Raw genomic sequence first — 15,054 nt, 5'->3', positions numbered from 1 at the left:
CCCACCAAGCATGCAAACTCCATTCACACAGACACAAGGTGAGAATTGAACATCAGACCCTGGAGGTGCAGGGTGACTACAAATAATACTAAAAATAATTCTATTAAAATATTTAATGAAAACAAATTTAATCAATTTGGGTATAAGGCTGTAACATAACAAAATGTGGAAAAGGTGATGCGCTGTGAATACTTTCCGAATGCACTGTATAAATAAAATTTAATATTAAATATTTTTCCTCTTCCTCTTCCATATAGTCAAACAAACACGAAACAAACTTTGTATTTTTTTGCAAACTATATGCAGAAATGTTTTTGTTGTTCCAAAGTATGGATAATATTACATAAGAATTCTCTCATCTTGTTTGTAATAATATATTTTTAAGGTCAACTCCAGACGTTTTTCAAAGATATATTATGGACAAAACCATCCCAGTATGACATCACATAAGAGGTACAGTAAAAAAGCTGTTGAAAAATTACTCTGACTCTTTTATTGATTTTTAAATATTAATTTTATTATAATAATCTGTTTTACAGGGATGAATATCTAAAACAACAGGAGCTGAGAATACTGTAGCAAATCACACCTGACAGAATGGTATCAAGCAAGACGGAGAATTCCTTTGCAGGTACAGGAATAGTGATGTAGGAAATAAAAATAACCTATGAAAAGAACTCTCAGGGATTTAGTATATTCGGCTTATATTAGGGTCAGTCAATAATTATCCGCACGGTGGCTGTAGATTTTTAAAAATAATTTTTAGAAAAGACAAATATGTCATTTTCGACATAATCTCCTTTTCACACCCTTTGTCCATCTGCCAATAAGCTTTCATATTGCATAATTTGTCCAATATATAAGCTTTCATATTGCAGCATTAAAAAAAATTTTAGGCTGAGCTTTGAGTCACTAAGGCATCGCATCAAAAGTTTTAATATAACCGGAGTGTGGATAATTGTTGACTCAACATCATATTTTACCTTAAAGAATAAAAAATGTGTGGTCATTGTGATAGATGATTGCTTAAAATCTTTATTTACTTAATACAATAACGATTGAAGAATCTGCCAAACTTAAACGTGTAAAGAGAAAAAAACTTTATAATATGCAAAAACATTTACCTAGTTATACGACTGGGACTAAGGGATGAAAAAGAGTTGCAAACAAGCAGTAACAGAGGAGTCAAAGAGGGGAAATAAAAGTGACACCAAAGGCCAGAATTTTTACAGAACAGCAGTTGGAAAGATTGAGACAACCTGATTTTATATCTCTCTATGCACAATGTTGCGTCATGCACACTGCAAGACAGAAAATATAACTTTTATTTCTTTACATCGTATTTATTTTAAATATTTCCACTCCCAAAAAAGCATGTCTTATTTCATGTATAAGTGAAAATCTTAAGGAGCCAAAAAAAAAAAAAAAAATACAGTAAGCTGAACATATTTTTAAAATGAACATACATTATATAATCAAAAGTTTGTGCACACTTACACATATATGTGCTTATTGAACCTCCCACTCCAAGATTTTGGAGCATAGCTATGAATATTTGTTTTTATTTAGCTCAGGTAAGCGAGTATTAGCCACGTTGAGGTCTGTGGTGCAGTCAGTCAGTGTTGCACAAAACTATGTCTTTAGCGGAGCTCATCATTTTTACCTTTCCTTTAAATTACTAGTATAATTATAAACATGTGATTATTGCCATAAAGAAAAAAACAGATCAATTCAACCACAAAACTTAAAAGACTACATTCACATTCTTCTTCATCTCATTGGAGTTTATAAATAAATATTAAATCTACCTCATCTAATAAAGAAAGCAACAGTAAAGGAAACAGGACACAGTAAAATAACGAAAGTGACGAAATATGAACATATTGAACCTATGAATGTTTAACATAACTAATTTCAATTTGTTTTAATGCAATTTACTGTATATGAGGGGTGTTCAAGTCAAACCCGGACTATTGGTATTTACAGAAGACTTCAAGCACAGTATGCTGATAAGACTCTTAGCCACAGTAAAACATACAGTACGAATGGTGCAAACGTTGTAAAGAAGGCTATATGTCTGAGTGACCGCCCCATCTGAGGTGACTCTCGTGAACATTCAGCGAGTGGAACTCCTGATCCTTAAAAATTGACATAACTTGTTGCCAACTTGCAGGAGACACAGATGCAGATCTGTACACACAATCATTCACCAACAGTACAGGAACTCGGCTGTGAGTTACTACCAAACCCCTGTACAGTCCTGACCTCTCTCCAGGCAATTTCCACATGGTCCATTAAAGGAGTTCCTGGGAGGCCAGTGTTGCATACGTTGATTATATCCAAGCACTAGTGAAACACTGGGATAGGTGCATTAGTGTAGCAGGGGATTATATAGAGAAATAAGGGTATTTTTTTACTCTAACACAGTACTTGTGTTCTGCGATTCTGCACAATCAAAAGTCCTGGTTTGACTTAAACAACCCTATTTTATTAGTGTTTAAAATCTGTTTTTTTTAAGCCAGTTGGATGTTGCTGTGCAGGTACTGAATAAAGAAAAATCAAGCAAGCTGCAAACTCTATAAAATACAATCTCACACCTATATAAGGACTGTATGTTTGAGCGTTATTAATAATAATAATAATAATAATAATAACCATAATATTAATAATAGAACTTCCCTGTTCATGATACAAATATAAAGTTTACATTACAAATTGACCCTGAGTGCTTCCCATGTACAGCTGTCAACTTTAAACAGGAATAAACGTGTCGAATTTCTAAAGGAAACCTCAAAACATTTTTTTCTTTTTCATTTCCAGTCTTTAGCGTCACAGTCAAATAGGAAAAACAGCAGTTCTACTGAAACTGTCCATATCCGCGACTTGCTTGCTCCTGGCCTCCATCTTTCGGAGGCAGTTGACTAGGATCCTCCAGGAATGGACTCGCTGGGAATAAAGAAAGGGGAAATAAATCATGTTCTAATAATGCACAGGAAAAACAAAAAAGCTGCTGAAGTGATGATAAAGATAATAAAATGTCTTTCTAGACGTTCAGGAATACCATGTTCTTATAAATACCCTCACCCACTTTGGTAGGCACACATGTACTGTACACATAAAATAATGCAGGGCTTGAGTCAGCATTCACGACAAACATCAGATGAAAAAGAAATTGTGATCTTTAAGTGAAATTGGAAAGTTTGGTATCCTATGGTCTCTATTCTGATGTGAACACCACCTACGTGACTTATAAACTATACAACTGCATAAATGTGCAGGTCTACAGGTGTTGCTTATACCGTGACTGTAAGAGTATAGCTTTGATTATAAAATTAAAATAGCACTCAAGTTATAACGAGCTGCTTGTACTGAGACTAACAATTATCTCGTAATTAACATGTAATTATGTCAAATGTCATATGCGCGGGTGTGACACTCACGGTTCTGGAATTGCTGTGCCGTGTATCTGGTAAGTAAAATGCCGACGCCCTCAATCAGGGCCAACAGAACCCCTCCCATCATGGCAGAGCCCACCATCGCCAAGGGTCCACCTGGGAAAGCATACAGACAGTATCTAACATGTCACAGGGTGGGCACATGTGACTTCACATCTTAAAACAAGGTCACATACAGTACATACTGGAAAAGCAGGAATAATATTCTCATACTGTAATCCTGCAAAGCAACATGTAGCAAACCCAAAAAGTTTACACAGATTAAACCGGGAATGCTGTTCATGTCTGACGTCGTGCAGTTGCACACTCACTGCGTGCTGCCAGTATGGCTCCTGTCATGGCTCCACTGGTGATGGAGTTCCACGGGTCCTCTTTCCCCCTGAGCCGCACCAGCCCGCAATCTATAGTAGAGAAGAGACCTCCCCAGACTGCGAAACTACCTGCGAGACACATCGTAAAGTCCTTGTGAGCTTTTAGATGCGCCGTGAAATGAAAACTGGAGAATTTTGTAAGTTAGTTGCCATGCAGATTGTTTAGCTAAAGTGGTCTGAGGACCATGTCACAGCTTGTTAGATGACAGAGCAACCATGTAACGAGCAAGCTTTGGAAAATGTTTTATAACAGTCAAATGTAAACTTGAAGTTTTTGCATCCTTCTTCTTCAAACATAATTTCCATTTTTTTCTCCCAAGAACTACTATTATGTCGCTTTCAATTATACTAGGAGTGTTCAAGTCAAACTGGGACTTTTGATTGACTTTTGCAAAATAACAGAACACAGTTATTAAAGTAAAAACTCCCTTTATTTATATGAGATAATATAATATAATATAATATAATATAATATAAATGTGCCCTGTTGCACATATCCCAGCGTTTCAGTAGCGTTTGGATACCATCAAGGTAGAAAGAGTCATGATCAGACTGCCTGCTTCACATCCAAATGGCCCAAACATTTGAAAATGGATTGGAGCGAGGTCAGGACTCTACAGGTGATGTGGCAGTAACTCCCAGCTGAGTTCCTGTAAAGTGCCAGTGCTGTTAGTAAATAAATAAGTGTACAGTATCCACAGATAGATGCATCTCTTCCGCAAGTCGATTTTTAAGAATAAGGCATTCTACTTGTTAAATGTTCACGGGAACAACTGCAGCAGGCTCCGAGCCTCCTCGGTCTGGTTTGTCATCCATGGACATATGGCCTTCTTTTTTTTCCACAATATTTTTATTGATTTTTAATAGTCAGAGACATAACAAAAAGTAAACGTGTAGTGTGTGTTTTAAGGCAAAACCATATATCCCCCACCACACCCATCACCAACTCCAATGTTACCATGTTTTATCTCATTATCTCCAATTATCATAAGAAGTTTCATTAAAAGTCCTGGTTCGACTTGAATGTCCCTTACATGTACAGTATGCAATAAAACATGGACATTTTCTTCAAAACTGCACAAGGTCACAGGGCTTCCTCCAGGTTTTATACAAATAAAATCCAATTGAGATATAAGAAACAAGCTCAGGAATAAAGAAAATAAATCCTTCCCATAAAAAAAAATGTAGGTTAAATAATAAAGCATCCACAAAAAAAAAAAAAAAACACACAAAAACAAGTTCTCACGTTCCTGTCAGTACGCAAGTATTAATAGTAACTTGATCACTGAGGGAAGATGCTATACAATGCATGAATTCGGGTCAAATATTGTCTTTGGACACTTCCTAAAACCACCCTGCTGTTCCAGGATGAGAACAAAAGAGACAGGACACTAGAACAGAGACAGAGAAGAGAAAGGAAAAGTGGGACAAAGAAACAAAGGTTCACCTCCAATCTGTGGAGCTCTGATGCGCACAGCATTCAGGCTGCTTTTCAGTCGATGTCGTCCACCCTGAGAAACAGGAACTGTCAGTTATCAATCAAAAGTAAATACGAGAGAGTAATACATTTTAGTTTATTTTAATGATTTACGTAACGATACTCACCGCAGGAGCATTTCGGAAGCCTTTAACGGACTGGAAAATCCCACCACCGATGGCTCCCATTGTGAATGCACCGCCGCAATCGTCTACTATTCTCCATGGACTAAAAACACATGTTTAGAGAGAGAGCAAATACAAATGTATGATAGTACAGTGTGCAATTCTGTATTTTCTTGACTACTTATTTACTCATACAGTTGAAACCAGATATTTACGTACACTTTTTTTCTTAACTGTCAAACATTAAATCAGAGTATACTTTTTCTGTTTTATTTCAATAAATATTAACATATTGTAGGTTATTAACACATTTAACGTATATGCATTTGTTAAATGGCAGAATCAAGCGAGGGGGAAATTGTTATTTTTTTAACACTTTCATCAACACTTTTATCAAGTATACATACACAATTTTTTTTTGTCTCTTTAAACGAAAAGAAAACTCCAGGGCCCATATTCACAAAGCTTCTTAGAATTCTCTCAGAGAGCTCCTATCTTAGCTTTAAAAGTCCTATCTGGGAGTCCTAGACTAAAAGTGATTTAGGAAACTTCACAGAGCAACTCTGAGTGAGGAAAGTACAACAACTAGGGATGCACCGAAATTTCGGCCGCCGAAAATTTTCGGCCGAAATAGCATTATCGGTTTCGGCCGAAACGTGAGAAAGCGCCGAAAATAAAAGCCGAAATTGTCGCCACGCCTCTCCCATCCTCCCGTCTCGTTCGCACTGTAATTACGCATTAAACACGGAGTATGTCGGCGGTTTGGAAGCACTTGGAAGCAAGTTTTGTTATTGTTAAACAGCCTTATTACTGTTATTTATTATCAATAAAAGTTTGATTGCTTAATTAATTTGTAGTTTTTTTAATACAAACAAAAATAAAATATTTTAAACATGTTTTTTAATGACGCCATTTTCGGTTTCGGTATCGGTTTTCGGCCAAGTGCATCCAAAAATTTCGGTTTCGGCCCAGAATTTTCATTTCGGTGCACCCCTAACAACAACCTTTATCTTAGTGAGGAGGTGTGGTCGACCCTGTTGCTAGGGATGTTGCAGCAATTCAAGGACTGTGATTGGTTAATAAAAAATAACCTCTGACCTCTGCAAAGGTCTTGAAATGCACTCTTTGTGAAAATAGAATATATGATAATAGAATGAAGAAACTGTATAATCATGACTACAGGCTACTTTATGCAAAGTGTCTGTTATAGGCTAAATATCTTAAAGTTAATTAAACAGCTAGATGTTAAGAAAGTGTCTAATTTGAAGCAACCAATTTCCACACAGTAGATACTATATTTAAGTTCTTACATTTATTTACCATGATGCAACATGATTGCAGGACAGTCTAAGGACAAGAAAACCAAATTGGACAGAAGAGCAGTGTTTACTTTTAGCTTTAGGTTCAGTGTTTGGAGAATATTTCTTCTTTCTGCCATTTTGTCCTCTGCTACAGAAACTCTTGGGCCTCTTAAAAGTCCTCCTCTCAACTCTTAACATATTTTACCTTAGGAGCTGTTTTTAGGGCTAAGATATTTTGCAAATCATTTTTATCTTTACAAAGATTTAGTCTTGAATTTAAGAAAAAATTCTAAGAAAATGTCATAATTCTAAAAAATTTTCTTAGAATTTCGTCACTAGGAGCAACTTTTAGGCTTAAGAATCTTTGTGAATACGGGCCCAGATTATTTCATTATCAGAGCTTAAGAAGCTTCTGATAGGTTAATTGATTAAATTTAAGTTAATTGGTGGTATGCCTGTGGATGCATATAAAGGCACACCTCAAACACAGAGGCACTTTCTTTGAGATCATCCCCAAATCAAGAGAAATCAACCCAGACATCAGGAAAAAACCTCCACAAGTGTTGCACATCCTTAGGTGCAATTTTCAGATGCCTAAAGGTTCCACGTTCAGCTGTTCACATCATGAGAAAAGAAAATTATGTAAATACTGTATATTGAAGCAACATCTAGAGATATCAGCCAGGAAGTTAAAGCTAGGGCGCAAACAGGTCTTCCAAATGGACAATGATCCCGAGCATACCTCCAAATTAGTTACAAAGTGGCTTAAGGACAACAAATTCAAGGTATTTCAGTACCAAATAATGGAAGTGTATGTCATTTTTGGACTGATGAAAGTAAAAAAAAAAAAAATTAACAAATGCGAAAAATGTTAATATTGATTGACCTAAAACAGAAAAAAAATGTTTACTCTAATTTAATTTTTAACAGTCAAGAAAATTTTTTTTTCTGAAGTGTATGTAAATATCTGGTTTTAACTATGTGTATACAGCGTCAGCCACTCTGTATACATAGAATCTGGGTAGAGTCTATCAGCACCATCTACTAAAATTATACACAGCAATAACATTCTTCTGTACACATGCTTCTGTGTGTCTTTAAACTTTGGACCAAAGAAAAATAGAAGGAACAGCATGTGCTGGAATTTTGACCTTGCAACCTTCTGAGCATTTATATATTGATTATAGAGGAACTGCAATGTTTGATCACCGCGAATACAAACATGTATAAATCCAAAAAACATTTAAAAAACTACTTTTCCCCCCATCACTATTAACCACTGAGCTATAGAGCAGACACTAAAGTTTGCAGCTTCACCGTAACATGTCGGCCAACATTTTTGTCTTATTAACTAGAATGGAAACAAATGTTTATATTTAATGCAGTAGCAAGAACTGATGGATAATACAGGTACAGTTGCTTAGTGGTTAGAACTGTCGCCTAACAAATCCAGGATTTGGGTTTTAATCTTGCATTTGTCGAGTTTGCATGACTCTACTAGTGCTTTTTGGGTTTCCTCTCGGTTCCCCGGTTTCCTTCGGCACTAGGCTGGTTGGCGTTTCCAAATCACCCAATTGCAGGATCTGTTCAACAATGGGTTGGCATGCTAAACAGGGTGTTTCCTAGAGCAAGAATAAGCACTCTAGATAATAAATAAAAAGCTATAATATTGCAAATTCTATTAAAACAATAACACAACATGTTCTTGAGTGGCGCAGCGGTAACGAGCTCGCCCTATCATCTGGAGATCACAGATTCGATTCTCCGGTGATGTTGTAGTCTCTCGCAGCTGGGAGCCTAGAGAAAGCTAATTGGCCCTGCTTTCTCAGAGGGGAGGGATGAGGGGAACTCTAGCAATCTCACACCAATCATGGGTGTCTGTGAGTTCACCCAAGCTGAAGAAATGGATAGCGCGATCATCAAGAGTGTTACGCCACTCCCAGCAATGAGTGAGCAAGCAGTTCGAAAAGATGCGGTCGGCCGGGAAGTCTTGTGGCTCAGAGGAAACACATGATAGTCTTTGTCCTCCCTAGGTTTATCGATATAGCTTTGATGGGGATGCTCTATTATTGTTGTTGGTCTTTCAGCTGCTTCCTTCGAGGAGTCGCCACATCAGACCATTTATACAGACAACTTTACACAGGTTTTACCCTGGACGCCCTTCCTGACACAACCCTTCACTTTATCCCGGCTCTTATCCAGTGGCTGCGGTTTGGGACCGGCACTGCATCCAGTGGCTGCGGTTTGGGACCGGCACTGCATCCAGTGGCTGCGGTTTGGGACCGGCACTGCATCCAGTGGCTGCGGTTTGGGACCGGCACTGCATCCAGTGGCTGCGGTTTGGGACCGGCACTGCATCCAGTGGCTGCGGTTTGGGACAGGCGCTGCATCCAGTGGCTGGGGTTTGGGACCGGCGCTGCATCCAGTGGCTGGGGTTTGGGACCGGCACTGCATCCAGTGGATGCGGTTTGGGACCGGCACTGCATCCAGTGGATGCGGTTTGGGACCGGCACTGCATCCAGTGGATGCGGTTTGGGACCGGCACTGCATCCAGTGGATGCGGTTTGGGACAGGCGCTGCATCCAGTGGCTGGGGTTTGGGACAGACGCTGCATCCAGTGGCTGGGGTTTGGGATAGGCACTGCATCCAGTGGCTTGGATTTGGACAGGCACTGCATCCAGTGGCTGGGGTTTTGGACCAGGACTGGCACTGCATCCAGTGGCTGGGGTTTTGGACCAGGACCGGCACTGCATCCAGTGCCTGGGGTTTGGGACCAGGACCGGCACTGCATCCAGTGGCTGGGGTTTGGGACCAGGACCGGCACTGCATCCAGTGGCTGGGGTTTGGGACCAGGACCAGTAATGCACCCAGTGACTGGGGTTTCGGTCCGGCAGTGGCTGTTATTTGGGACTGGCACTGCTTTCAGGGGCTGCGATTTGAGCATTCTGCTTTCCGCATGGCAGGCGAGAAACCTGCCACTGAGCCACCAATGCCCGAGACATGCTCTAATGGCTGATGGAAATTTGTTTACAACTTAATTGGGGGGAAAAATCTCGAAAATTAAATTTTAAAAAACCTACAATCTGTAATGTCACAAGCAATATCCAACCCATGATGGCTTGATCTGATTAGGCAGCATGTGATCACAAATCAGCAAGCAATATACTTGTTAAATGTGAAGCACACATCCTTAGATATCAAGGCCACCAACTAAACTGTAATGAAACACGACCCTGAAATGTTTCTTACTGTCACACAACTAACTGTAGCACAGTGTTTTCAAACACTAACAGATAACCCAAGTTTAGGAAAACCTAATCCGTTCAATTTTTTAAAAATATTATTATTTTATTTCCCTTGCCATGAAATGTTTATCTAGTCAATAAACAGAGCTGTCACGTCTGTTATACTTTACCAAGGTTCACGGGCATATTCCTCCATGATAAACTGCCAGAGGGAAACATTGCTGTGACGCAATATTTTCGCGACGATGGGTTTTGCTCAGATATAGCTCATTCCCCGAGATGAAGTGCACTAAGTAGGATACACTATATACATAAGGTTTCTAAAGCGTCATTTTTTTTATGTCGTAGACTAATCTAAGGGATTGGGTTTTAGCCGCATTGTTTGGTCTACTTAAACGCCAAATAACAGGAGCACTTTTTATACAATAGGTCAGACTATGCTGTAAATAACATTTCCTAGTTTTATTTAAATTATATATTTAAGAGTTTATTCACGTTTACATTAAATAAAATGATAAACAAAACAAAAAAACGCGACCGCGTTGAGTGTGACGTCAATTTTATGCGCCAGGCGAGGTATTTTCTTGTTCAGTTGAATGAGACGCTAGGAGGCTAATTACAAAGGTAAATTTAACGATATTTTCTCTTGTTCTTGTGTAAATAAATAAATTATAGCATTCATAGGCTGCAGGTTTGTTTTTAGAGATATATTATTTATATGTTGCAGATAATATGCAAGTCTTATAGTGGTGACTTTATTCTAGCTAAGCTAACTCGAAGCGCAGCTAAACACAGCGTGTGTAAGGTTTCTGACTTTCCCCCTCCAGATGCCTCTACCACCAGCTCTCCTCGCTCGTCTGGCCAAGAGGGGAATTGTCAAACATTCAGACCATGGTAAGCCATGGTTTAATTACATTTTTCCAACAAACAAACTTGTTTTGTTTTTTTAACGGATACATTCTGACTTGCAACTTTGATCTGATTCTTTGAACTGCAAGAAGCTGAAGAAGAAATCATTGCTGAGGACTATGATGACAACAATGTAGACTATGAAGCTACAAGGATCGAAAATCTACCAACCAACTGGTACAAGGTTTTTGACCCAAACTGGTAAGTTATTCAGTGTATACCTCATAAGCGCCATGTCTTTCTTTTTCTATGTCGTGGCTTCCAGGGATTTAACAGTGCACTTATAACTATAGACATGTACACTGATCAGCCATAACATTATCAAGTCAAGTCAAGTAGACTTTTGTTGTCATTTCAACCATGTACAGTTTATGACACAGTGAAACAAATCAACATTTCACTAATTCACATTATGACCACACACTTAATATTAAGTTGGTCCTCCACCCTTGCCACCACCAATAATGACCCATGTATTCTGACACCTTTCTGTTGCAACCAGCATTAACCGTTTATAGCTCTTCTATTGGATCGGACTACACGGGGCAGCATTTGCTCCCCTTGTGGATCAATGAGCCTTGGCCACCCATGATCCTATTGCCTGGTCACTGGTTTTCCTTCCTTGGATCACTTTTAATAATTCCTGTCCATTGCAGACAAGAAACATTCCACAAGAGCTGTAGTTTTGGAGTTGCTCTGACCCAGTGGTCTAGCCATCACAATGTGGCCCTTCTCACAGATTTTGAATATCTTGTTACGATTGCGACTGTAAGTGGGTGGGATATACAGTATTAGGCAGCAAGTGAACCTTTTTTCCTTAAGTTGATGTGTTGGAAGCAGAAAAAATGGGCAAAGCATAAGGATTTGAGTGACTTTGACAAAGGCAAAATACTGATGGATAGAGGACTGGGGCAGAGCAACTCCAAAACTGCAGATCTTTTGGAGGGTGAAGACTAGGTCGTGTTGTTCAGTCCAATAGAAGTGCTAGTGTGGTAATGCTCAACTCAAGATTAGGCAGGTTGTCATAATGTTATGGCTGATCTGTGTATATGTTGTACACCAATCATTCATAACATTAACACTGATTGATTATCAACTACATACCAGTGAAGTAGTGACAGGATCATGGGCACTTAAGGCTCTCCCATGCTCACACTGGATCAAAGCTCTTTCAGTCCGATCCCACAGAAAAGTCATTGTTGGCCACGATATAAATGCACCAGAACACACTTATTAATTTTTAAAAACACTTTAAAGTTTGTAGTTTTATTGTGCGGGTACATCATTACTTGAAACAATCTTACAGCCTTATTCCCAGGCTTCAAATTCCTCACTGAATCCCACATTTAGCCATGACATGTCACATGTATCACCTGATAGTACTTATGATGGTAATATCAACCTAGGAGTAGGAGTGTTCTTAAAGTGACTCGTATGAAGGTGTTGCTGTGGTGATGTTTTTGTTGGAAGGAGTCTCCAATGTTAGTACTTACCTCATACAGTATACCAGTCATAAGTAAAGCTGTGACTTAAAAATAACAGTTTGGGGCACTTTACTTCACACTCCGATCTTTCACTATTCACTCACAATACTTTTTCACTCCTTTGCATTTGCTTTAGTGGACTTCCGTACTACTGGAACGTGGAGACGGACTTGGTGTCCTGGCTGTCCCCGAATGACCCGACTGCAGTCATCACTAAAGCAGCAAAGAAGCAGAGAGGTAAAGAATTGAATGAAGCTTTGGTCTTTATATTGATGACACTACAGCATCCACAAGCTCTGATAAATTGACATATCACCTGAGAAATATTTTTGCCACAGCAATTCAAATCAAATTTTAATAACTGAATGTGATCACCAGTGGGATTTGAACATATTGCAAGGCATATCACATATCTAACGGCATCATCACACACCATTAAAGTCTGTTCATCAACCAGAAGTAACGAGTTGCAAAAATCTGACTCTCTTGTGTTCCTCAGCACATAATGTCTATTATAATAGAAAGTTGAGGATAAGACAGGGATGAAGCTGCAGTAGTACTGTGGTGAGGGAGTGCTCAGAAGATTGTGCTCCTTCATTATCTTTTTTCCTTTCTCAGTGGAGATTGCAGACGACAGAGGGGACGGGCACCACGAGAAGCCAGACAGGGAGCGTGATCGTGACAAGGAGCGGGAGCGAGACAGAGACCGGGACCGCGATAGAGATGAAGGAAGAGACCGGGACAGAGAAAGAGACAGGGATAGAGACAGAGACCGGGATCGAGACAGAGATAGAGAACGGGACAGACGAATGAGAAGAGAGGACAGCAGCCCATACAACAAATCAAAGAGAGGTAACTGCGCAAAACGCCTTTTTATACGTTTTAGTAAAGGATTTAAGCATTAAACAAACTACATACTGACTAAGTAATCATGTGTACTTAGTGCTAGACATGTTAGAATTTAGCTTTTTATTTAACTTCGTTTCTCTTTCCATAAACAAGGTGGAAGCCGCAAGCTGGATGAAGTGGATCCTATGGATCCCAGTTCCTACTCGGATGCACCAAGGTGCCTAAAATTTTTTTCTATCATGTCTATTTAAAATATATAAAAGATAAACCAAAACCACTGTGTGTGATTTTATTTATTTATTTATGTTTTGCTGGTTAGGGGCTTGTGGTCCACCGGGCTGCCTAAGCGTAACGAGGCCAAGACAGGAGCGGACACGACGGCGGCAGGTCCCCTGTTCCAGCAGAGGCCGTACCCCAGTCCCGGAGCCGTGCTTAGAGCCAACGCTGAACACACCAGACGTCTGGAGGAGGAGGAGGATGAGGATGACTAAGGAGGACGAAAGCATCTGTAGAGCCTTCATGAGAATCTGGAGAATAATAATTACGACCAACCTACGAAAAAAAAAAACAACACACACAGGCTGCCCTGGACTGACTATAAACAAGTTACGTGTGTTATTTCATGCCCCAATAGTTTTTTTAACAGCTCCGATCCTGTGACTCCCTTCAACACGTTTTACACACCGTCTGCTTCAGTGTTTCTCTAGAACATGAAGAACATGGTCTATAACAGCTCTATGGGTTTTCATCCTGCCTCTCTATCCAGGTGTAAAGTCAACTCTTCATGTGTCAGATCAGTGTGTTTGTAAATCGAACTGTGTATTATAAATTTTTTAGTGAAGCAGTAATTGCAGTGCTGCTTTATACTGTTGACCGACCTTTAATATGTACGTTTGAATTTATGTGCTTGTTTAAATCCTCGATTTTTGTTTAAAATAAAAAAAACAAATCCTAATCCTATAGTTAAGACTTATGTGTATGCTGTACTATGATTTGTTTTAAAAATATGTTTGGATTGATGTCAGTTTGAGGAAAAACAGTACAGTAATTGAAATCCCTATCTTGATAAATTATAATAAAATCCATACTGTTCCCAAATATTGCATAGGTTTAGTAAGCTTAGAAATCAGTGAGCTTGTGGTATCTATTTCAGTGGCGGCCGGTCAATAAGGGGTGCTGGAGTGCCACGCCCTTAAAGTTAGGCAGAGATGAATGCTACTTTAACATGTAATTATTTAACATACTAATTATTTATTTTAAATAAGTCATTTAGTCAAAATATTCCGCTGTATTTCTTAATTTAATTACAATAATAAAAAAAACCTAAACTGTATTACGTTCATTTGTGTTCGTGGGGCGCCGGATAAATAAGTGACTGTAGGCACGTAAATTTTTGAAAAGTATGTGATTTGAGGCTGAGCTCTAATTGGATTTTCTCAAATCCTCCATAAAGCGCAGCACTGTGCGCCTGGGACCCGCCCACTTTTGTTTTAAGCGAATCAATATTGTTTTAAAAAATTTGGGCTCATGTAATTAGACCATTCTCAACGAGTCTTATTAACAGTCAGCAGATTGTTAGTTAATGTATTGAATGGTGATTGATGTGGAAGCCAGCTAAATATAAGAGAAAATTCTGTAATTTCTTTGCTAAAATACCCCTTCGCAAGGCGATCGGACGAAGAAAGAAAATAAGTTAAAGAGCTTAAACCAGATCGACCGGATTTTCTAATTAAGTAGCAGTCAGTGATCGTAGCCGAGCTTACACTCTATGCTTTTCCAGCACTTCTTATGGTTATTTACAGCCGATTATTAAAAGTTTAATTTTAATTTTGTTTGCA

General features: G+C 39.0%; 2 protein-coding genes across 3 annotated transcripts; one reads left to right on the top strand and one right to left on the bottom strand.

The window, feature by feature from the left end:
* Window positions 1–1,015: 1,015 nt before the first annotated feature.
* Window positions 1,016–10,230, bottom strand: timm17b (translocase of inner mitochondrial membrane 17 homolog B (yeast)). Its single transcript, XM_053504236.1, has 6 exons — window positions 10,145–10,230; window positions 5,432–5,531; window positions 5,274–5,337; window positions 3,767–3,895; window positions 3,441–3,551; window positions 1,016–2,946 (listed from the first exon to the last, which is right to left on the bottom strand). The coding sequence occupies exons 1-6, from the start codon at window positions 10,168–10,170 to the stop codon at window positions 2,858–2,860; spliced, it is 519 nt and encodes a 172-aa protein (XP_053360211.1). The 5' UTR covers window positions 10,171–10,230; the 3' UTR covers window positions 1,016–2,857.
* Window positions 10,231–10,354: 124 nt separating this feature from the next.
* On the top strand, window positions 10,355–14,441 carry pqbp1 (polyglutamine binding protein 1). Of its 2 annotated transcripts, none has more exons than XM_053504234.1 (7): window positions 10,355–10,598; window positions 10,802–10,868; window positions 10,976–11,084; window positions 12,504–12,604; window positions 12,986–13,219; window positions 13,370–13,433; window positions 13,536–14,441. In XM_053504234.1, the coding sequence occupies exons 2-7, from the start codon at window positions 10,802–10,804 to the stop codon at window positions 13,705–13,707; spliced, it is 747 nt and encodes a 248-aa protein (XP_053360209.1). In that variant the 5' UTR covers window positions 10,355–10,598; the 3' UTR covers window positions 13,708–14,441. The 2 variants fall into 2 exon arrangements, with proteins under 2 accessions (XP_053360209.1, XP_053360208.1); XM_053504233.1 differs by having other exon boundaries at window positions 10,357–10,598; window positions 10,973–11,084; window positions 13,536–14,440.
* Window positions 14,442–15,054: the final 613 nt, after the last annotated feature.

Source organism: Clarias gariepinus, chromosome 9 (assembly GCF_024256425.1).
Source record: "Clarias gariepinus isolate MV-2021 ecotype Netherlands chromosome 9, CGAR_prim_01v2, whole genome shotgun sequence".
Lineage (NCBI taxonomy): Eukaryota > Metazoa > Chordata > Actinopteri > Siluriformes > Clariidae > Clarias > Clarias gariepinus.
The sequence above is the reverse complement of the archived record's forward strand: the minus strand, read 5'-3'. Positions and strand labels throughout refer to the sequence as shown.

Excerpts from the sequence above, each read along its gene's own strand:
- pqbp1 (XM_053504233.1), top strand. The coding sequence starts at position 10,802 with ATGCCTCTACCACCAGCTCTCCTCGCTCGTCTGGCCAAGAGGGGAATT. Across the intron at positions 12,605-12,985 it reads AGCAGCAAAGAAGCAGAGAG|TGGAGATTGCAGACGACAGA; the intron begins GTAAAGAATTGA and ends TTCCTTTCTCAG. Across the intron at positions 13,434-13,535 it reads TCCTACTCGGATGCACCAAG|GGGCTTGTGGTCCACCGGGC; the intron begins GTGCCTAAAATT and ends TTTGCTGGTTAG.
- timm17b (XM_053504236.1), bottom strand. The coding sequence starts at position 10,170 with ATGGAGGAATATGCCCGTGAACCTTG. Across the intron at positions 5,532-10,144 it reads GAATATGCCCGTGAACCTTG|TCCATGGAGAATAGTAGACG; the intron begins GTAAAGTATAAC and ends ATGTGTTTTTAG. Across the intron at positions 5,338-5,431 it reads GCTTCCGAAATGCTCCTGCG|GGTGGACGACATCGACTGAA; the intron begins GTGAGTATCGTT and ends CCTGTTTCTCAG.